The following is a 22013-nucleotide window of genomic DNA, read 5'->3' as shown; positions in this document are numbered from 1 at the left end:
GATGGCAGAAATAATATGTGAGGCAATTCACTATTCAGATGACTGCAAGCCTCCTCCCCCGCCCCCACTAGCCTCAGACAAGCCTTCTCTGCTGTTGCTGTAAGTACTGTCTCCAGACAAAGTAGAACAATGGGGTGGGGGAAGTCTAGGCAGGATGGAGGCCTGCGGGGGCTGGGCCTAAGCCTGCTTCAGCCCTCCTGACTGATAGACAGTGATAACCCAATATTTTCTTCATTCCTTTGGCCTCATCATCATCCTCAAAGAATGAGTCTGCAGGTAGCTGCACAAGCCCCACCAAAATGACTGCTAATGCCAGTAAGTAGGAGGCAAATCAGGCCACACAAATGGCACACTCAAAATGGCCGCTCTTGGAGCTGTGCATGTTGTAGATGCCTTCACAACATGGCTGCACTGCCAGGAAACTAAGGTCACTGGGTGCCACTCACAAAATGGCTGAACCCAACTGAATAAACTGCAAAATGGCCACTGCTGCCTGAAGGCCTTAGGCCAAGCTATTGCTGCTAGAATTACTCCCTCCCAAGTAAGTGTAAATGGCAAGGGAGGGAAAAGCCTAGATGGGAGGAAGGGGGGGGGCTACCAGCATCCACCCTGCTAGGCCAGTAGTAATAAAGTATGAATTAATCTATCCCTCAGAGGGCTGCAACTCACCCTTCTGGCCTACAGCAAAGCCTATCTATTGCTGCTGCTGCTGCTGCTGCAGTACTCTCTCCCAACAAAGTAAAACAGTGTTGAGGGGAGAGGAGCCTAGGTAGGCCAGAGGCCTGCAAGGGCTGGGCCTCACCCTGCTTTAGCCCTCCTGACTGATAGACAACAGGCCCCAAATGTAAATAAGAAAAAAGACTCTGCCAAACCAGTGAGCCTGGCGCTGGGCCCTGGCTCTCCTCTTGAAGTCTGAAGGTAGCAAGCATGAGAAATTCACAGCTCTCCAAGGCAGCTACTGCTGCCTAGCCCTGAGGGCCTTTAGTAAAACCAGCCTCAGAGGAGCTCGGCTGAGAGAGCTTGAGATGTGCTCTGCTCAGGCCGAGCACGCAGAGCAACTGCCAGCAGGGAGGGCGGAGCCGTCTTCTGAAGGCTTTGTCTCCGCCCCCCCAGCTATATCCCCATATGCCTGGGAGATGTCTCTGCCTGCTTCTCCTTCCGAAGTGGCAAAGTACGGTCCCCAGCTCAAGCCACTGTGTGGCAGCCGGGAGTACCGCATTCTCTGTGGGAAACGCATGCATGCTCCCGTGTGATGATGTAATTTCTGGTGACAACACTTCCGGCAACATCATTTCCAGGTCACATCATTGCACAGGTGCAGGAGCACGCACACGCCTTGTAGCAGGTCGATTTGGGGCCCAAATCAGCCTGCTGTGAAGCACAAGAGTGCTCCTAGGAAGTGACATTGTCATGCCATTCTGGGAGCATACCCAGGAGGCCAGTTCCCATGCCTTTCCTTCCCGCCGGCCAGGTGAGTGGTAATGGGGTGGAGGGTGGAAGTGGGGGGGGGGGTTACCTTAGTTTCATCCCTTTGCATGATTAGGATCACAAGCTGCAGGTTATTCTGTATTGATTGTTTTTCATGATCCTTCTACCCCTCTTTTCTGCAAAGCAGCTCAGAGTAGTCTGTGTATGACTGCTGGACAACCCATTTAAGTAGCCTATTGGAGAACACCTGCTTTGCTGCAACAGTAGATCTGCATCATGTATTTAGACCATTCTTATGGCCATAACTATTTCATAGAAGTCCAGATCCAGTTATAACTAAACCCCACTGAAAACTAACTGATTTGAGTTTTGACTTGCTCATTTCCAGGGCTTTTTTTCTGGGAAAAGAGGTGATGGAACTCAGTGGTGGAACTCAGGACCACACAATGACATCACTTTGGGTCAGCTGGAACAAGGGAGGAGTGTTTTAAAGTTTAAATCGTCATCGGCGAAAATGGTCACATAGCCGGTGGCCCCGCCCCCTGATCTCCAGACGGAGGGGAGTTTAGATTGCCTTCTGTGCCGCTGAGCGGCACGGAGGGCAATCTAAACTCCCCTCCGTCTGGAGATCAGGGGGCGGGGCCACCGGCCATGTGACCATTTTCAAGAGGTGCCGGAACTCCGTTCCACCTCGTTCCGGCTGAAAAAAAACCCTGCTCATTTCACTGGTTTCAATAGAATTTGGTCACATACACTTATGTAGAAGGGGACTAGCTTAGAATCTGCAGCCCCAGTGGATCCTTCTGGGACAAAGTATGCTTATCACAGACAGCAGGTATATTCAACCCCCAGTATACAGTATATGCTATTAGCAATACACCAGACACCCAATCATCCAAGGCACTGATAATAGTGCTGGGGTCAACTGTGCAGGAGAAGGCAACAGATATGGCTTCTGCCCATCATCTCTTCCCAGACTTCCACAGCCACCAGCAGATTCCTGTGCAATTCCCTGACACGCTGGCAGCATCAGTGATGCTTGGCTTGCTCTAAGCACATCCATCCAAGTACAATCCACCCCCATTTTTCCTACTGGCACACCAACATCTCCACGGCTAGGTGCTGCATTTTTTTAGCACTTGGGTGAAAAAAAGTTGCCTGCACCCAACAGAGTCCCATTTTATCTGATACTTTCTGTGCCTTACATTTTGATTCCCATGAGAACAAAACAGGAGGTAAACGAATATTAATGAATCAGTGTACTAATTTACATGTAAGTTGCTTAGGAATTGTGCAGAGTAGCTGGATTCTGTGTATGGCTGATGATAGCAGGAGGAAACTGGCAGATCTAATGGGACAAAAGTCTGTACTTGGGAAGGCTTGATGATAATAGCTTAACAAGAAGCATTCAGCAGTTAGCTTCATTATAATACTGTCTGAGTGAGGGTGATTTTCATTTTCTCATTCCGCTCTCTTCCCACAGTGTTTCACTATTGGTTATTAATTATTATTAATACATAAACCCATTGTATCACAATGAAATTTATGTGTCTTCCTTCCAAACATATGGAAAATGTAATTTATACAATAAGTTATAGTGTTAGCTTTAACCAAGCATGGCCTACTGAAAATACGAATAAAATAAAAGGCCTCATTACCTCCTGAAGGGTGAGCCATAATCATTAATATTTCTTAGCCTTGCTGTGTGTATAAGCTGAGAGGGCCTTTTCATGCCATCCACACTTTTTAGCAGAATAAATCTCCCATGGGAGACAGAAAACACGTAAATGTTCAAAACACGTTTTGGTATTTTTAAACGTCAGATGCTTGGCAACAAAATTAAATACCAGGAATATGCCATTTACTCTCAGAAAGCAAAATGAACACAAATATAAACAAGCTTCAGTCTTTAAGATTTATTTTCTCACTCAGAAGAACATAACATATGGCTAATTCACACAATTGCTTTCTGCTATGTGACACTTGGGGCAGTAACCTCATGAGAGAATTTATATGTAACTTGTTTTTTATGATAAATGTATGGTGCACCCTGCTGCCTTGATACAACATAAGCTTAATTCAGACATAACCCAAATACATGGTTTAGTTAAGGTCCAGCCTATCAGTTAAGATCTGTATTTCAACCCTCTGTGACCCCACTCCACTTCAGAAATGAGGTAGGTTGTAATTAGAGACATGGCAATTTCTGTGGTGGCACCTTAAAGTTGAAACACCCTCTCTCATTCCTGGCACATATTTTACTGTCATTTAGGTGCCAGGCCAAAACATATCTTTTAACCCAGGCTTTTAATTAATTTCAGCTGTTTTATGATCTGCTTCTGGTATAAGGTCTGTTTTATGGATAACTTTATGCTGTTTTTAGGTCCCTGGACTTGTTTGAATTGATTTTTGTTTTTATAATGATAATTTATTATTGCATTTTTAATACTATTTTAGCCTGGAAACTGACTATTGTCTGTGAACTCAACTATGTTTTTTTATGCTGGGCAGGGGCTTTTTTAATGCTGGGTTTTAATTAACAACGTTTTTGTTTGGTATAGTAGTTAAGACTAGAGCAGTAAGACTCTAATCTGGAGAACTGGATTTGATTCCCCACTCCTCTCCTTGAAGCCAGCTGGGTGACCTTGGGTCTGTCACAGCTCTCTGAGGGCCAAGCTACACATGACGAATGACACTTGAACGGCAAGTGGATTGAGTGGAGGGCAAGTGAACAGGGAGAAATACACTTGCCATTCAAGTGTCATTTGTCATGTGTAGCTTGGCCCTGAGCTCTCTCATCCCCACCCACCTCACAGGGTGATTGTTGTGAGGATAATAGTAACACATTTTGTAAACTGCTCTGAGCGGGCATTAAGTTGTCCTGAAGGGTGGTATATAAATCAAATGTTGTTGTTGTTATCATTATTTTTATTATTTGATATGTGTATACAGAGCCGTTTTATTTTTATTTTGTAAACCACCTTGTGCAGAATCCTGGACAGGCAGTATAAAAATGTTCTAAATAAATAATATTGTGATTGTAAACTGCCTCAAGCAGGACTCTGGAGAGATAACATAAACATCTCCTAAAAAGAAAATTAAACTAACCATATTTGGTGAGATAGGCTGTATGAAACCGCTAACTATTCGACCATACCTCCGGGCAGCATCAGCCGCTCAAGGAGGGGGTCGTGCATTGCTCCCCTGGATGGAGGGAAAGCAGTGCACATTCCCGGGCATCTGAGTTTGTGCTGGGGGGCGGAGCCAGCAGCCTTGTCGGGCGGCTCTGCTTACCCAGCCTCAGTCACCTTTTAACGCTCGGCCCACCCTCCTCACCCTGTTCTTGGTGCAGGATTAGCCAGTTGCTGTATTCAGGGCCAGATAGGAATTTTTTCCTCTTCTCCCAATTTGAGCTGGGATGAAGGGTTTTTCGCCTACCTTGTACCAGGTCATGGGTTGAGGGAATTGGCTTAGGGTGGTGCCTGTTAGTGGTGTCACGGGTGGGATAGAGTTTGTGAGAGGCAGCAGGTCGGTGAGCACCCTTGGCGCTTCCCTGTTGGTAGGGAAGAGGGGTCTGCTAGGAGTTGCTGGTACTCCTGATGACTTCCAGCGCGCGTGGGCAGACTGCCTGGGGAACCCCATATGCAAGTCCTTCCCTCACTGCTGTACAGCTGAGGCTTAGGAGCCTGAAAGGGGGGAACCAATTTGCCTGGCCGGCCGGGTTGCCTAGCCATCCCCAGGGATGGCTCACACCCGGGGCTTCGGGGCTCACCCAGGCAGGTCCAGGGGTGACCCTGTGGCTTGACCTGTACCGATTTCCCCTTGCCGCAGTCATGGCCTAATGTTTAAAGTTGAGGTTACTTTAATAAAAGTGGCCCTTAGATTCAACACCTGTGTCTGTCTCTTCATTACGACTGGGAGGGGGCAATAGTTAGAAACCATTGTTTGAAGTTGGTGCATTAATCATAGTTAGTCTTAACTATTGTTTTGCAGGACATGGGCAATGTGGTTTAATCCTGCCTTGTTCCCCACCTTTGTACTCATACAACATACTGACAAAAGCAAAGACAATGAAACCAGCATGTATTGAGGCAAACCAGGATTTTTGTGATTGTCTTCAAGACAAATCCTCTTTTCACAAACTAACTAGTTAAAATAAACTATTGTTTCATATTATTTCTAAACCAATCATTACTCTGACTTTCTGCTCCATATTGGACACACAACCCAAAGTTTCATGTAAGAAATATCCACTTGTTGCTAAGCCATGGCTAGGAACTCTGCAAATATATAACAACAACATTTGATTTATATACTGCCCTTCTGGACAACTTAATGCCACACTCAGAGCAGTTTACAAAGTATGTTATTATTATCCCTACAACAATCTCCTTGTGAGGTGGGTGAGGTTGAGAGAGCTCTAGAAGAGCTGTGACTGACCCAAGGTAACCCAGCTAGCTACAAGTGGAGGAGTGAGGAATCAAACCCGGTTGTCCAGATTAGAATCCTGCAGCTCTTAACCACTACTCCAAAGCTACTCTTCCTTTCTGCCCTGCAATTCAGACTCAGTGTGCTACCTGTAAAATGGGGGTAGCAGCAACATTACAGTATTAGAGTACTAGAGTATATTGATATAGTAGTATCTGCCTTTCTACAATAGTGAGGTTTCTGACATGACTATGATCAATTATTGTGGAGAAGGGGCAGCCTTGACTGGTTTGCACTAAGCCACACTTTGCATTTTGGAATTGTCTTTTCATGTATAAGTTTCATTATAGCAAAACTTGGTCAGTACTTCTCAAAGATTAACAAGGAATGAAGGACACAAACTTCTCTTTTGAGTTGCTGCCCTATTAAATAAGTAATAAAGGTGGAATGTAAAATAACCAACACACTACTGACCTACTGTTATTATTTGATGAGTATATAAATGAGGATGTCTCACAGGTTTCATTCCTAAAGGATTTCAGTTAGCACATTACAACTTGCATTGCCAACCAGCAGCAGCCAAGGTTGGCAACCAGCAGGAGTCTGGGGGAGGGACATGTAGGGGCACTTTAAATGCAACAACATTACATCACTTCTGGGGAAAACCCAGAAGTTATGTCATATCATTCTATGAATCACCAGTTTTACCATACAGTTTCCAAAAGTTCCTAGAGCAGCGTTTTTCTTGGAAGTGACATAATGCCATGATGCGAACAGCAATTTTTAAAATTTATTTTTCTCCCGTCAGTCAACAGAGTGCTGGCAAGCAGTGGGGGTTGCCCATTGGAAGTATCCCTCCATAGCAGGAGACCTAGCAACTCTGCTAATAACTTATGGACTTGATATTTCATTATATTGTCGAAGGCTTTCACGGCTGGAGAATGATGGTTGTTGTGGGTTTTCCGGGCTGTATTGCCGTGGTCTTGGCATTGTAGTTCCTGACATTTCGCCAGCAGCTGTGGCTGGCATCTTCAGAGGTGTAGCACCAAAAGACAGAGATCTCTCAGTGTCACAGTGTGGAAAAGATGTTGAAGCCTCCCTCCATTAGCATTCCACACCCTGGGAAACTCTTACAGGATGACTTAGCCCAACCCCAACCCTCCTGAGTAGATATAAATGACCTGCCAACATCTTCTCCACACTGTGACACTGAGAGATCTCTGTCTTTTGGTGCTACACCTCTGAAGATGCCAGCCACAGCTGCTGGCGAAACGTCAGGAACTACAATGCCAAGACCACGACTATACAGCCCGGAAAATCCACAACAACCATTGATATTTCATTGTTAGGTCTTAGAAAGGAATGGGGGATGTTTACTACTGACCCCACTACCTGTACCCATTTATTCTTGAGTCTGTTCTCCTATATAATAAGCTTAGAGGTGGATCTTTCATTGTCTTGGTCTACATATGCAATAGAAGGAAGTATAAGGAAGGTGGAGGTGAGCTGGTAGAACAGAACACTTTAGACTGCAAGTGGGGGGTTACATTTTACAAAGTATCTTATATTTAATGATTTTGAAGTGGAAAATTGACATAGTGTGTGAAGAGCTATGCTATAACTCTCCTCTCGATATAATTTTTTTAAAAAAATTATTAATATTTGCAGGCAGTTTTAACATAGAGGACTATTATTACCGTGTCTTCTCCCCCACAGTCTGAAGTGGTATTGCCCTTTCTACTAGCTCAGAACTCTATCTCCTCATTCTGCTGCATGTGTAGATCAGCGTTCCCCCCCCCCCTTTTTGTACAACATCTACTCATTGTAGTTGCAAGGAAAAAAATGAATTGTAATGATTTGCCTTATTTAAATCACAGGCTTTACTAACCTTGTTCTTAAGCAGAACTCATCAGGAGAGCCTCCTGATGGGAAACGCCAGTCAAAATTCTCATCTTCTCTTTTCAACGATCCAAAAAGACGAAAAGTTGTTCAAGTACAGAGGCGGTTTTTGATGATGCAGATGCTTCTGGGCAATGATTCAGCTATGACCTGACAAAGGTTGTGTCATGAATGATGCTAATACTTTTGAAATTGCTTGGAGAAATACTAAGTCCAAGGTGTGTGTAATAAATTGAAGATCACGTTAAAGGTGAACAAAGAACAGAACATAAATTATACACCAGCTTCTGGATGGCTCAGGCAGGCACAGAGTTGATACTGTATAAATTTCAGTTTTTTAAAAATAAATGATCAGGGTGAATAATGTTCTGATTGTCCATGACTTTTGCCATCCATGTCAGCTTTGATATGTCTGTTCCTTCTTTTTAACAACTGTCACGTATCATTTGATTACTTTCAGATGATCACTCCAGGGTCAGGCTGCAACTGCTGGATGGAGATCCCCACTCAGACTACATAAATGCCAACTATATCGACGTAAGTACTGGGGAAACGTTTTCCTGTGCAAAGATTCCTAACAAAAATGAAGAAACGAAGGTGTTAATGTTGCTTATTGGATCAGCTCCTTGTGGTGGTAATAGAGAATTCAGGATTTTGAGATTTCAGGGCTTTTCTACAACTGTAACTTTTAGTTCCTCATCAAGAACATCTTGGGAAGACTAGAGATAAAACTACATAACAGTTTTTCTTTTGAGCTCATTTTGAAATAATCTTTTTTTTTTCTTTTGAAATGCACCTGTTTTCTAAACAGGCAAGTGTCATTTTGGTCAGGGATGGGAAGGAGGAAGGAAGGAGGTCTTTAACCCTTTATTTTCCTGCGATTTTCTCACTAGAAGACACCATTGCAAAGCTGTTTGTAGCTGGTGAGGCATAATGGTAAACTGAGCAATGACATCAGACTGTGTGTTATTTGTGTAAGACATTAACAAAGAGCCAAAAGACATGGAGTGAAGTTCTTTGTCTCTTTTATAGTGTTTAGTTTGCCATGATTTCAATGGTACATAATCCCAAATGCATGTGCCCAATTGTATAAGCATGTATGTTTCTTTAAAAATGAAAGCTAATGGAAAGAAGGTTGCAGACATCAGTTTAAATCCTTTCTATTTTACTAAGATAATCCTGTGGATTCCTAACAGAGTGCAAAAATCTGTTACTCATTAGCAAAGTATTTAATGGTATCCCTGTTTATAAGGCAGGTATGTTTAATCCTTAATTATATGACAGTGTTTTTAAAAAGATCCTTCAATTAAGGGAAAGGAAAAACATATTTAATATGGTACAGCCTACACAGTTTTAAAAATCACTGATGCCTGAGTCAGTTTCGACAAGAAACAGATGTGTGCTTTTTCAAATGAGGGGATGCGCATACGTCTCCATGTTCAGTCTGTTAACATATTAGCAAGGAAGGTTTTCTAAAGCAAGAGCAGCTTGGGTACATATAGGGAAATGTGAAACTGGTTTCTGAGTTTCATTTTTGCCTAGTCACATTCTTTCCATTTTTTTGAAAGGTAAGTTCTTTAGGAAGTTTCAAATCTGCAAGAGCAGTTGAAGCATTTCCACCCATGAGTAATTTCAATAGCCTATCCTTATGTTAAATGGCTTACTTTCCATCTAATAAATTATTCCCAAATGGTATCTTATGGCACATGTTATGGCAACGCTAACCATTGATTGGTGCAGTGGAAAGTGCATCATCTGGACTAAACAAGTTTACTTTCCAATGAAGAGCTGGAGTTGACTTGTGGGACCCAAAGACAAAGTTTGCTTTCTTTCTTTATTTGGAAAATATATGTGCCAGTTTGACATGCCTTTCAACTAAACAATAAACAAACCCATTATAACATATCCATATAACACAGCTATCAAGGACAGCATCCTTTGGGCCATTGATCTACTAATTTCTGTACAGGGTAGGGCTTGATAGTATTTTGAGAGATAGTATTTCTATTTTGAGAACATTTCTGAATGTGAATTTAATATGTAATGTCAGAAATGACACCTTTTTGAATATGTGTTGCTTGTCTAGTGATTACTGCTATACACTCACTGCACCAATGGACTGATGAGACAGGGCTATCATTCATACATCTGCCCCATTGAGTGTAGAGGGGTTTTTGACAGCAAAAGAAGCATACAGGATGGTGCACATAGTACATATAAACACTTTATCACCCTGCAGGTGATTGGTCCTGCTAGTTTTCTATGTTCTAGGCTTTAACACCAGCGGAAAGCTATAGAGTTAGTGGGAGTAAAGGTCAGGAGGAAAACTTCAGTGCTCCATTTACTGAGCTCCCCCTGCCTTCTGCATCCTATGTGTCTAGGGCAGACACAAAAATATTCCACCACAAGAGGAACTTAAAGGTTCCTTTTTTTGTGGAATGTGTTAATCGTAAGCCTGTTGTTGAAAATTACCTCAGTATCTGCTTCAGATGAGAGTAAGTAATGAGAGCTGAGAGTCACACGTAGTGCTAGATAGCTACTATTACAGCAGATTTACATCTGAAATTCCTCCAGAGGCAGAACCTCATTTATTTTCATTTTTGTTTGTTTGTTTTGTCTCCTTGTTCTCTTCCAGGGATATCATCGGCCTCACCATTATATTGCAACTCAAGGCAAGTTAGATTAAGTTGATAGAAATATTTGAAAAACAGTATGTACAACTTGCTTAGAAACAAATGCATTTTTCCATTCTAGGCTGAGTAGCAAATGTAAAAGAAGTATTTCATTTCTTTCACATCACTCCCCCTAATGGCAGCTTTCTAATTCTTTCTCTGGTCTTGTTGAGGACATCTTTTAAGCTGAGGGAAGGTACCTCAGATTGTTTATAACTAGATGTACAAGTCATACAGTAGAATAACAAACTTACAGAAAGCCAATGTGCTGTTTTGATTAGAGTGATGGGGTATGACAGGAGGCTTGGGTTCAAATCTCTACTCTGCCACGAATCACCTTTGGTGACCTGGCCAGTTACTTTCACTTAGTCCAGCCTAAGTCCCTGGAAGAAGAGTAGATAATGGCTGCAATGTTTTGTAGGTCTAGTTTCACTCTAAAATTCTTCACAAGGATAAGCCCCAGGGAGACAGTGGCATTGAGGAAGGACTGTATGAGCTGGAATGACAGTGTTGACAAGCACTGCTTCTTGGTGATGATTTAAAAGTAAGGGAACACCTATATTTTTTAGTTCTTTGGGTGTTCTTTTATTTTGAGGACCCCTGCTTCATCGCTTCCCAAATTATTTTTGCCAAACTTCCAAATCAGATTATTCTTCTATACTAATATCTGCACCAGTTGTCTCTGTTTCTTTTTTAAAAATCTGGTGTCAAAATCATGTTTTTTTTAAAAAAAAACCATTAAAGTCCATTTCTTTATTTGAAGTGTTAAAAAAATCTTTTTCACTTAACAGAAATGTGAATGTGTTGGCATTAAGTTCTGTTGTTTAGATTTTCCTCCTTATGGAAAACCACAAGTAGGAATGGATCTCCCTTTTGGAAATCTGTGGGTCTATCAAGAATTAATGTTTGCATGCCATTTTTTGTCTTTAGCTAGACACCAACCCACCAAAGGGTTTTTGTTTTTTAATTGATCAGAGTGACCTGATTAAATTGATCAACATGTCTTAATTATATTTTAATTAGCACAGCTTTGTTTTGATCTTTATTCTCACACAGAGACATGCACCTTTTCCCTCTTCAGCTGGGAAAGTCATCTCCTCAATACGTAACAGAACCATTAGGGGGTTACTTCTGAAAAATTAGTACCCATTGTCAACCTACTTTTTGGACTCCTCAGCCTCTTTGAGCCTGTGGGTACTTTTGGAATTCTTACACAGGGTGGTGGGTGCACCCACAAACAGGCTGCCGCAGGAGGCTGAGCCCAACATACAAACACACAGAGGAAGACCAAGTGCTGGGAAAGAGCAGAATAATTTTTTTAAAAATATGCTAGGAAATAGGAGTGAGAAAGAGAATAAAATCAATGCTGTGGTGGCAGCTGCTGCTGAAACAATATTTTAAAAATATGCACAGTTAATCTGATCTCCAGTGGCTAATCAGAAGTCCTGCCATGCAGAAAGCCCACCTGGTCCCTCCCACTTTCTAAAAATGCTTGGCCGACACCGCAGGAAGTATTGGCAGGTGGCATGGCCCCCATCAGCACCGTGTTGGAGAACCCTGATTAGCCTAAGAAAGGCATGCCCAGTCAATACTGGTAGCAGTATGGTTATAGATCACAATGAGTTGTTTGGTATGATTCTTTGAGGGAACATGGTAAGGAATTATAATATCTCAAGTCACACGCAAAAATAAAGAAAGGCAGTGAATGGATATTTTTAAAAAGGCAACAAAAAAGAGAGACACATACAATGGAAAAAAATATAATAGAATTACGATAGAACTAAGGTAGGATTACAGTAGGCAATATGAATATGCTGCTGTTACTGGAACTTTGACAAGCAAACAGATTTGACTTGTTTCTCTGTGCCATGGTGTAAAAGAAACCATTCAAAATACCATGAGTGGAGTCAAGCAGACAAACCTGTTAATTTCTATCGAATCACTCAAGATGAGGTTTACTGTTGGAGTGACTACAGAAGGAGTCAATAAGCTCACTGGCTGATATATAGTTTCCTCTGTGCCACAAAGCTAGTCCACATGAAGTATTTGACTGGCCTGTATTTGCGGTCTCATGTACAAAGATTTTCCATGTGGAGATTCTCCATTTGGCTGATCATAATAATTGCATTGTTCATACTTTGCCTAGCTGCATGGATTGCACCATCATTAAGCACTGAAAGAGCAATACAGCATGGAGAAATACAACTCAACTTGACTGAGTCATGTGCTAAGCATAGTACTAAGACCATGGGATCCTGCCCCAAAGTTACTTGTCTTAAAATAGCAAGACTTGTGTCCAGTGACACTTTAACCTTTAACGAGATTTTCAGTGTATAAGCTTTCGAGAGTCAAAGCTCCCTCCCTCAAATACAAGTAGGAATTGAGATCCCTAAGCATTTATATTCCATGCAGGAGGTAGGAGGAGTGTTACAAAGAAGGGAGACAGGATGCAAAGGTACAATGGCATAATACAGCTTGATTAGAGCAGAAATTAGCACCTATGGATAAGAATCTTATGTCTCTATTCAGCCATGGGTGGCGGGGCGGGGGGAGGCACTGAATAACAATGCATCCCGATTCTCTTATTTGTAACATATCCTGAGTGGGATATAATGGCTCAGGGATCTCCATTCCTATGTATATTAAGGATTACAGGAGCTTTGACTCATGGCACTTTATACCTTGAAAATCTTGTTGGTCTTGAAGTGACACTGGACATAGCTGCTCTCCTGAAACTTAAAATATGTTCTCTTTTGTATACCCTTGAGCTAGTCTTGGATGGAGAAGGATTTATGTGGCATGGGCACAAATACAATTCTTCTTGACTTCTCAGCCTATCCAAAAAATGAAAGGAGATAACACGTTTGTACTTGCAAGAGTAGAGGAGAGCTTTTAAATTTCCCCCTGCTACACTAAATTACACACTCTATTTATTAACTGGAAGGGGTAAAACAACCCATTTTGCTTCCTGTCATCTCAGCAGGTAAAATCATAAAGAAGGGCACACATATGCAAAGTATCAAAGCTCTGAGAGGCAAGTTGTTATGGTTGTGTACAGAGTCTACAGACTATAGTTTTTTCAAGAACCAGAATATGATATGATAGAGGTATTCATGTCCAGAGGTATATACATTCAAAACATTTCAGAGGTTGCAATAGAAAAATAGGGAAGAGGGGTTTAATATATATACTCACGGGCACATTAGCCTCATTCTAAGGTGATCAAGTATCTGGGGAAAAAATTAATACACAGTTGAGTAGGAACACACATACACAAATCTTACTTTCTCTGATTTCTGTAATCAGAACACTTTTCTAAGATACTTATTTATGATCATTTTAGCACCACAAAGGACTCAAGATGATGATGATGATGACTCAAAATTAAGTAAATAAATAAATACATTTTTATCAAAGCCCCGCAATCCAGTCCAAACTTCAGAGTCCAGACCAATAACAAACTTGATACTTCTGATAATTTGCGATGGTAACCTTTGATCTTGAATTTGAACAATATGAAGTCTTCTTTGTAAATACATTGCTTTTTGGAAAAAAAAATGACCAACAGCAACACACACACACACACACACATGAGATTTGGAGTAAAGTCTCAGATTTGGGAAGAAGCAGCTTGCATCTTCTCCAAATTTTCTGTTAAAAATCACAAAAATCACGCATCTATTTAAAAATAATTAAATTGCATCCCAAAGGCTTTCTCAGATAAAACCTTATTACAGAATTAAAGATAACTTCCAAATTCTAGCATTAATTTGTGACTGGGAACTTTTCTGCCTAGTCATAGCACTGTAAATTTTATTTTATGTTTTGGTTTACAATGTCCATATACCTCTTTGAGTTCTCAAAAATGAATTGGGAATGTGCATGTTTATATTGGTTTGTAGCACATATTGCTTCAGCAGTATTTGAGGTATTAATCCCTATTACTCATTTTGTTTAAGAATTGCTCTGTAAGCCAAACTTTAAAGAACAAGACATCCTTTGTAGAAAGGTCAGAATTTCAGTTGGGCAGGAATGTTGGTTGTTAGAGAGACAAAAATGAATTGTTAATTCCAAAATTGCCTTTTGAGTGTTTTTTCTCATTCTACTCCTCCTCAGGACCAATGCAAGAGACAGTGAAGGATTTTTGGAGGATGATTTGGCAGGAGAACTCTGCAAGTGTTGTCATGGTTACCAACCTGGTAGAAGTTGGCAGGGTATGATGATTGCTGAAAGCACTCAGTCACTATCTATTACATACAGATAAAGGAACGTTGGGATGGATCCTACAGATGTTCTGCTGATGGAAGAGGGAGGAGGGGCAGTCTCTCTTGGTTCTTCTCTTTGCTACAGAGCATGACCGATACAACTTTTTTTGTCTGCAGGGATCTCTCAACATCCAGCTGTGTTTGGGGTGAGGTCACAGAGGGTGCTAGGAGATGGGACAGCTATAGAAAAAATAGCTTCTGCCAGTGGAACATCTAAAGAATCCAACGCATTATGTTGTTACTTCATTTCAACTATTCTAATAGCTGTTTGTTTGTAGGGTCAACTATAATGTGACTTAAATGTTACTACCACCCTTCCTGCTTTCTCAGATCTACAACCAATTGCAGCAACAAAATAGTAATCAGTTATCACATGGCTTAAACCCTCGAATTACTTGCTGTTCATGTGGTTAAAGTTACTATAAGGGCCACTGTTAGCCATAGTGGGATAAATGGTCACGGGTTTGCATCCTTAGCTTTCTCTCATGACCAAAAGTGCCTTCTTACTATAATTGGCTCTGGCAGGAACATCTTAAACAGAGTTATGGTATTCTAAGCCCATTGTCTTCACCAGTGCAACTCTGCTTAGGAGGGCACTGTAAGTTTTAATGTCAGTGTACAAAGATATCATGGAAATCTCATCACACACTGATTGTGATGGGAAAACTAGATCATTTGAATTATCCATTTCAAGGTCCATCATATGAACAATTTGTTTACTGTGGTCGACGTAATCCTCATTATAATATAATAAAAATTTTAATGTTAATGGATTTGTAGTAGCATGATGCCAGGTTTTGCTAGTTGAACAAATTTTACAACATGCATTTCAGAATATGTTGTAGTGTGCATTCATACTAGCACCCCACAGATGAAGACATGCAACATTATATGGATTAGACTAGGTTTTATTAAATGTCTGATATTCATTCAGTCAACTTTCCACACTATTTATTCAACTTTTAAATAGAAGTTGCAGTTAAGGCGGCACACTGGCTGCCAGCATTTCCGGCAGCACCACCCTAGCTTCACACATGGCCAGTGTTCCTATTGGCCTTCTTTAATGTAGCATGCACATTAACTGTGCTGAGAGGTGCCAAGTCTCATCTCCTTCCTTCAATAGGCTGCTCAAGCAACAGAAGTTTAGTTAATGTTGTTCACCCCTCAGGGTGTTCCCAGTACAACCAACTCCACTGCTCAAGCAAACGGTAGCCTGTTTTAGGAGTGCTCTGTCATAGTTAGATGACTCAGAATAGTCACCAACTAGCCCTAGCTGAGTTTTTACAATCCACACTATTCCTGCCATCCCTAGTTATGACTGAATCAGTCACAAGACCATGCCAATAAACACTGGAACAGCACAAAGTAGGCAAAAGCATGTCCCTCTTCAGATCCAAATTTCCTGTTTTGCCCCATAACAACAATCAGCTATCTCCAAGTTGCTCCAAAAGAGAAGGTGTGTACATGTCTGGATAGCAGGGGTGGATCCTACTTATAAGCTTCTCTTTGAAGACTCCCTCCTCTGTCTGTACAATAGCTCATCTCATGCAATGATGCCTCATGCTACATTTGAGTGAGAGGGGCTGGCATGATATTTAGCAGATCCTTGAATGACAATATAATATCAGATAAAATATATTACTAGGAATTATTTGAAACATTCTACAGCAAGCATGGAATGGAAAAGAAAATCCCAGGCAAGTTACATTAAGGATTCAAGTGTATCCTTGATCACAACTACTAAAATAATTATAATGTACTCAACTCTTTGGACATATAATTTATATAATTTAGCCATATAATTATAACAGTGTGGCTGGTTCATGTTTAAGCATAGGAGTCAGTGCACATTGATGAGGTCACATGTATATTAAAGCCCTTTGGTACATATCTGATTTTCATCACTGCAGGTGGAGTCTTGCTTTGGGTTTATCCATAGGTAAGACATTTAGGGTATGGGTTTAGGGTGAGCTGTACTCTATATTATATATTAACATTTACTTTGTGATCTTTCTTGCTATAGGTCAAGTGTGTTAGATACTGGCCAGATGATACAGAGGTCTATGGAGACATTAAAGTCACGTTAATTGAGACAGAACCATTGGCAGAGTATGTCATCCGCACTTTTACAGTCCAAAAGGTGAGCCGATTTCCTATCTGTTCTGGTCCTTTATTGCTTGGAAGATCACTTTGCTTTGTGTTTCACTGTTCTTAGTTTCATTGAGATTGGCAGTTTGCACTAATATTCCCCCTTCCTGCTGTAGACACCCCTCGTGTTGCTCCCCAAAGTCCCTTATCCCCTAGGAGCAGCATTTCATGGAGATCTGTGTGTTGCAGTGGAGGAAGGGAGGCAGGAAATTTCCATTCTGCTGATGGAAAATTTAGTCTGGTCCAACCCATACTATGCAAAGTTTGCTGCAAACTTCATTTCTTTCCCCTCTCTTCCATGTTACTGATGCATCCATGCATATAGATGAAACACTACAAAAAAGCAGTGTTGGTATTATGATGGTTGTATCAAAGTCGCTTTTCATGGTGTTTTCATCAGTGATAAAACTGGTAAAACACTGCACATATGATCACATCAAGTTTGTTTTTGTCCTGTGTTTTATCAAAACACGTGTGTATAGCTAATGTCAAGGGGGTGGGGGAGATATGAATGAAATTAACAGAGTGGGCACAGAAATAACAATGCAGTTATTAACACTGTTGTGAACACATTGTTATGGAGAAAAAGAGAGGTCATTTTATTTCCTCAGAAAGGCTACCATGAGATCCGAGAGATTCGACAGTTCCACTTCACCAGCTGGCCGGACCACGGAGTTCCTTGTTATGCCACAGGCCTTTTGGGCTTTGTTCGACAAGTGAAGTTCCTCAATCCACCAGAGGCAGGGCCTATTGTTGTGCACTGCAGGTATACACATTGTTTCTCCCTGTCATTTCTTTCAGTTCTTTTTCATCAGTTGTACTGGCTTTCCTAACCCAGCAGACATTCTGCTACCTTTTTCTAGAGAATTACAGGAGCAAGAATCTCTGCAACAGGTTCCTTCACATATCAGCTTGCATTTGCTTCCTTTATCCTGCTCCAGATTAATTTTTGTTATCCAGGGTACAGTGTAATATAAACAGAGAACAATCGAAAACAAGGAACTAGGAGTCATCTTTCCTGGCCCCTTCTGTGTAAGTGAAGTACAAAGTGCTTATTATATATTATTATATAATCTACTCAGATCTTTGGTACACTGACCACTGAATACAAGTGATCATAAAAGCTAGCATGATTTGGACACAAAGGTCCTAAACTGGTAATGTAGCCATTGCACTTTAAAAAAGGGTTTAAAGCCCAATTATTCTAAAAGTCCATTTGTCTGTTTATTTATGTTTTATTTTTATTGTTACATTTTATGCCACCTTTACTCCAAGGACCACAGGATGGAATACATGGTTCTCCCCTTCTCCATTTTATCCCCACAACAACTCTGATAGATAAGTTAAGATGAGAATGACTGGTTCAAGGTCACACACAACAAGCTTTATGGCCAAGTGAGAACTTGAATCCCCCTGCCCTCAGTCTACCATCTGTGCCATGCTGACTCTTGTCCTGTTCACAAGTTATAGTGAACACACATACAATCTATGTACAGCATGATCTTTCTTTTTACATGTGATGACTTATTCTCATGTTACATTCAACACATGTAAAACTGAATGTGTGGTTTAAACTAGAGATGGGCACGAACAGAAAAAAAATGAACACGATGTTCGTTGTTCATTGCCATCCATGAACAGGGACTCATGAACAACCACAAACATGGCCCTGTTAACGAACATGTTAGTGGTTGGCTGTTTGTGGGGCCCAGCAGGTTCTCCTCCAGCCACCATCCAAGTCAAGATCCCTACTCCCAGAAACCTTACCTGAGCAGGCAGCAGGAAAGGTACCCATAATAAATAATAGCTTGGCCGAGAGCCTGGCAGCAGCCCTGGAACTTAAAGGGATAGATCCCTATCCCACCACACACAAAGAAAATTCAAGCTCCAATGCACTCTCTCTAGCAAAATGCTAGCAGGAACTCTCTCCCTCTCCACTGTCTGCAAACTAAGCCAGAGCTGGGAGCCCCCCTCCCCCCTGCTCTTTGGTCCCTTGTAACAAATTTGGAGCTCCACACTTGAAAGGAACACCTGCCTATCAAGCTAAATTGGGCTTAGATTGGGGTTTCCAGGGCAACAGCAGGAGTTCAGATACAGTTCAGACAATCCCTGCCTAAGTTGCCAAGGGAATTGATTGCAGGTGCCAGACTGTCTGGCTTGAGGAACAGCAACGAACAGCAACGAACGAGGCTTGCAACAACCACCTGTTCGTTTAGAATGGGGCCTCACAAACAGCTTGTTCGTGAACAGCAAATTGAGCTGTTTGTGGCTTTTTTTTATGTTCGTGCCCATCTCTAGTTTAAACCCCAAATTTAATCAGGTACTGATCCCTGGTTGCATTTGTAAAGTGAATGTGCATTGGCTCTTTTGTACAAATAGACATAGCATGATACATGCAGGGTGTACATACATTCACTTTAACATGTAGGCAGGGCTTCTGTTTGCACCAAGGGACTTTGGGAATCTTTATATACACAAGATTGCAGACTGATATGGTGTTTTCCTATAAAAAGAATTTGATCATTGATGGTTGTTGGGGGTTTTCCGGGCTGTATTGCCGTGGTCTTGGCATTGTAGTTCCTGACGTTTCGCCAGCAGCTGTGGCTGGCATCTTCAGAGGTGTAGCACCAAGAGACAGAGATCTCTCAGTGTCACAGTGTGGAAAAGATGTAGGTCATTTGTATCTACTCAGGAGGGGTGGGGTTGAGCTGAGTCATTCTGTAAGAGTTTCCCAGGGTGTGGAATGCTAATGGCGGGAGGCTTCACTGTATCCTGAGGAGGTTCTTTTGCATATGGATTGGTGCTTGATGTGCTAATCTTCTCTGCAGGGCTATTGTCGGGTGTGGAGTGTTTTGTTGGCCTGGTGTTTTTCAGAACTGGAGCCCATGCTCTGTTCATTCTTAAGGTTTCTTCTTTCCTGTTGAAGTTTTGCTTATGCTTGTGAATTTCAATGGCTTCCCTGTGCAGTCTGACAAAGTAGTTGGAAGTGTTGTCCAGTATTTTGGTGTCCTGGAATAAGATACTGTGCCCTGTTTGAGTTAGGCTATGTTCAGCCACTGCTGATTTTTCAGGCTGTCCAAGTCTGCAGTGTCTTTCATGTTCTTTTATTCTTGTCTGGATGCTACGCTTTGTGGTCCCGATGTAAACTTGTCCACAGCTGCAGGGTATACGGTATACTCCTGCAGAGGTGAGGGGGTCTCTGCTGTCTTTTGCTGATCGTAGCATCTGTTGTATTTTTCGGGTGGGTCTGAATACTGCTTGAAGGTTATGCTTTTCCATAAGCTTCCCCGTCTGATCAGTAATTCCTTTGATATATGGCAAAAACACTTTTCCTGTAGGTGACTGTTTTTCCTTGGTTGTTTGATTCATCCTGGGTTTGATTGCTCTTCGGATTTCATTTCTGGAGTAGCCATTTGCCTGAAGTGCGTGGTTTAGATGATTAATTTCCTCATTGAGAAAGCGCGGCTCACATATCCGTCTTGCACGATCCACTAATGTTTTCATTATGCCTCTTTTCTGTCGGGGGTGGTGATTGGAGTTTTTGTGTAAGTACCAATCAGTGTGAGTTGGTTTCCTATAGACCTTGTGACCTAACTGAAAGTTTGCTTTGCGGATGACCAAGGTATCCAGGAATGAGAGTTTTCCCTCACTTTCTTTCTCCATTGTGAATTGTATGTTCAGGTGGATGTTGTTGAGATGATTCAAAAACTCCCTGTTTACCAAGGTTCCAGTAAAAGACACTATTGCACTGATTAATCAGATTTTCCCAGAGGATGTAACAGCCTTATTCCATCATTGTCTGACAACCAGTTACTTCCAATGGGACAACGAATTCTATGAACAGATGGATGGGGTGGCCATGGGGAGCCCACTCAGCCCAGTTATAGCAAACTTCTACATGGAACTTTTTGAAAAAACAGCTCTAGAATCAGCACCCCACAAACCCAGTGTATGGTTCCGGTTTGTGGATGATACATTCATCATTTGGAGCCATGGGGAGGAAGAATTGAGGGAGTTTTTGAATCATCTCAACAACATCCACCTGAACATACAATTCACAATGGAGAAAGAAAGTGAGGGAAAACTCTCATTCCTGGATACCTTGGTCATCCGCAAAGCAAACTTTCAGTTAGGTCACAAGGTCTACAGGAAACCAACTCACACTGATCGGTACTTACACAAAAACTCCAATCACCACCCCCGACAGAAAAGAGGCATAATGAAAACATTAGTGGATCGTGCAAGACGGATATGTGAGCCGCGCTTTCTCAATGAGGAAATTAATCATCTAAACCACGCACTTCAGGCAAATGGCTACTCCAGAAATGAAATCCGAAGAGCAATCAAACCCAGGATGAATCAAACAACCAAGGAAAAACAGTCACCTACAGGAAAAGTGTTTTTGCCATATATCAAAGGAATTACTGATCAGATGGGGAAGCTTATGGAAAAGCATAACCTTCAAGCAGTATTCAGACCCACCCGAAAAATACAACAGATGCTACGATCAGCAAAAGACAGCAGAGACCCCCTCACCTCTGCAGGAGTATACCGTATACCCTGCAGCTGTGGACAAGTTTACATCGGGACCACAAAGCGTAGCATCCAGACAAGAATAAAAGAACATGAAAGACACTGCAGACTTGGACAGCCTGAAAAATCAGCAGTGGCTGAACATAGCCTAACTCAAACAGGGCACAGTATCTTATTCCAGGACACCAAAATACTGGACAACACTTCCAACTACTTTGTCAGACTGCACAGGGAAGCCATTGAAATTCACAAGCATAAGCAAAACTTCAACAGGAAAGAAGAAACCTTAAGAATGAACAGAGCATGGGCTCCAGTTCTGAAAAACACCAGGCCAACAAAACACTCCACACCCGACAATAGCCCTGCAGAGAAGATTAGCACATCAAGCACCAATCCATATGCAAAAGAACCTCCTCAGGATACAGTGAAGCCTCCCGCCATTAGCATTCCACACCCTGGGAAACTCTTACAGAATGACTCAGCTCAACCCCACCCCTCCTGAGTAGATACAAATGACCTACATCTTTTCCACACTGTGACACTGAGAGATCTCTGTCTCTTGGTGCTACACCTCTGAAGATGCCAGCCACAGCTGCTGGCGAAACGTCAGGAACTACAATGCCAAGACCACGGCAATACA

At 41.8% G+C, this 22013-nt stretch overlaps 1 protein-coding gene across 1 annotated transcript in view; it reads left to right on the top strand.

The window, feature by feature from the left end:
* The window catches only part of PTPRT (protein tyrosine phosphatase receptor type T), a 560054-nt gene that overhangs the window by 493800 nt on the left and 44241 nt on the right, over window positions 1-22013 (top strand). Inside the window, exons 19-23 of the mRNA XM_054980796.1 lie at window positions 8216-8292; window positions 10391-10427; window positions 14544-14641; window positions 16716-16832; window positions 17452-17606. Coding sequence (XP_054836771.1) covers window positions 8216-8292; window positions 10391-10427; window positions 14544-14641; window positions 16716-16832; window positions 17452-17606 — 484 coding nt within the window. The remainder of the gene's footprint in view (window positions 1-8215; window positions 8293-10390; window positions 10428-14543; window positions 14642-16715; window positions 16833-17451; window positions 17607-22013) is intronic.

The sequence above is a fragment of the Eublepharis macularius genome, chromosome 5 (genome assembly GCF_028583425.1).
Source record: "Eublepharis macularius isolate TG4126 chromosome 5, MPM_Emac_v1.0, whole genome shotgun sequence".
NCBI classification, from domain to species: domain Eukaryota; kingdom Metazoa; phylum Chordata; class Lepidosauria; order Squamata; family Eublepharidae; genus Eublepharis; species Eublepharis macularius.
Note: the sequence above shows the minus strand (reverse complement) of the source record. Positions and strands in the feature narration are given on the sequence as shown.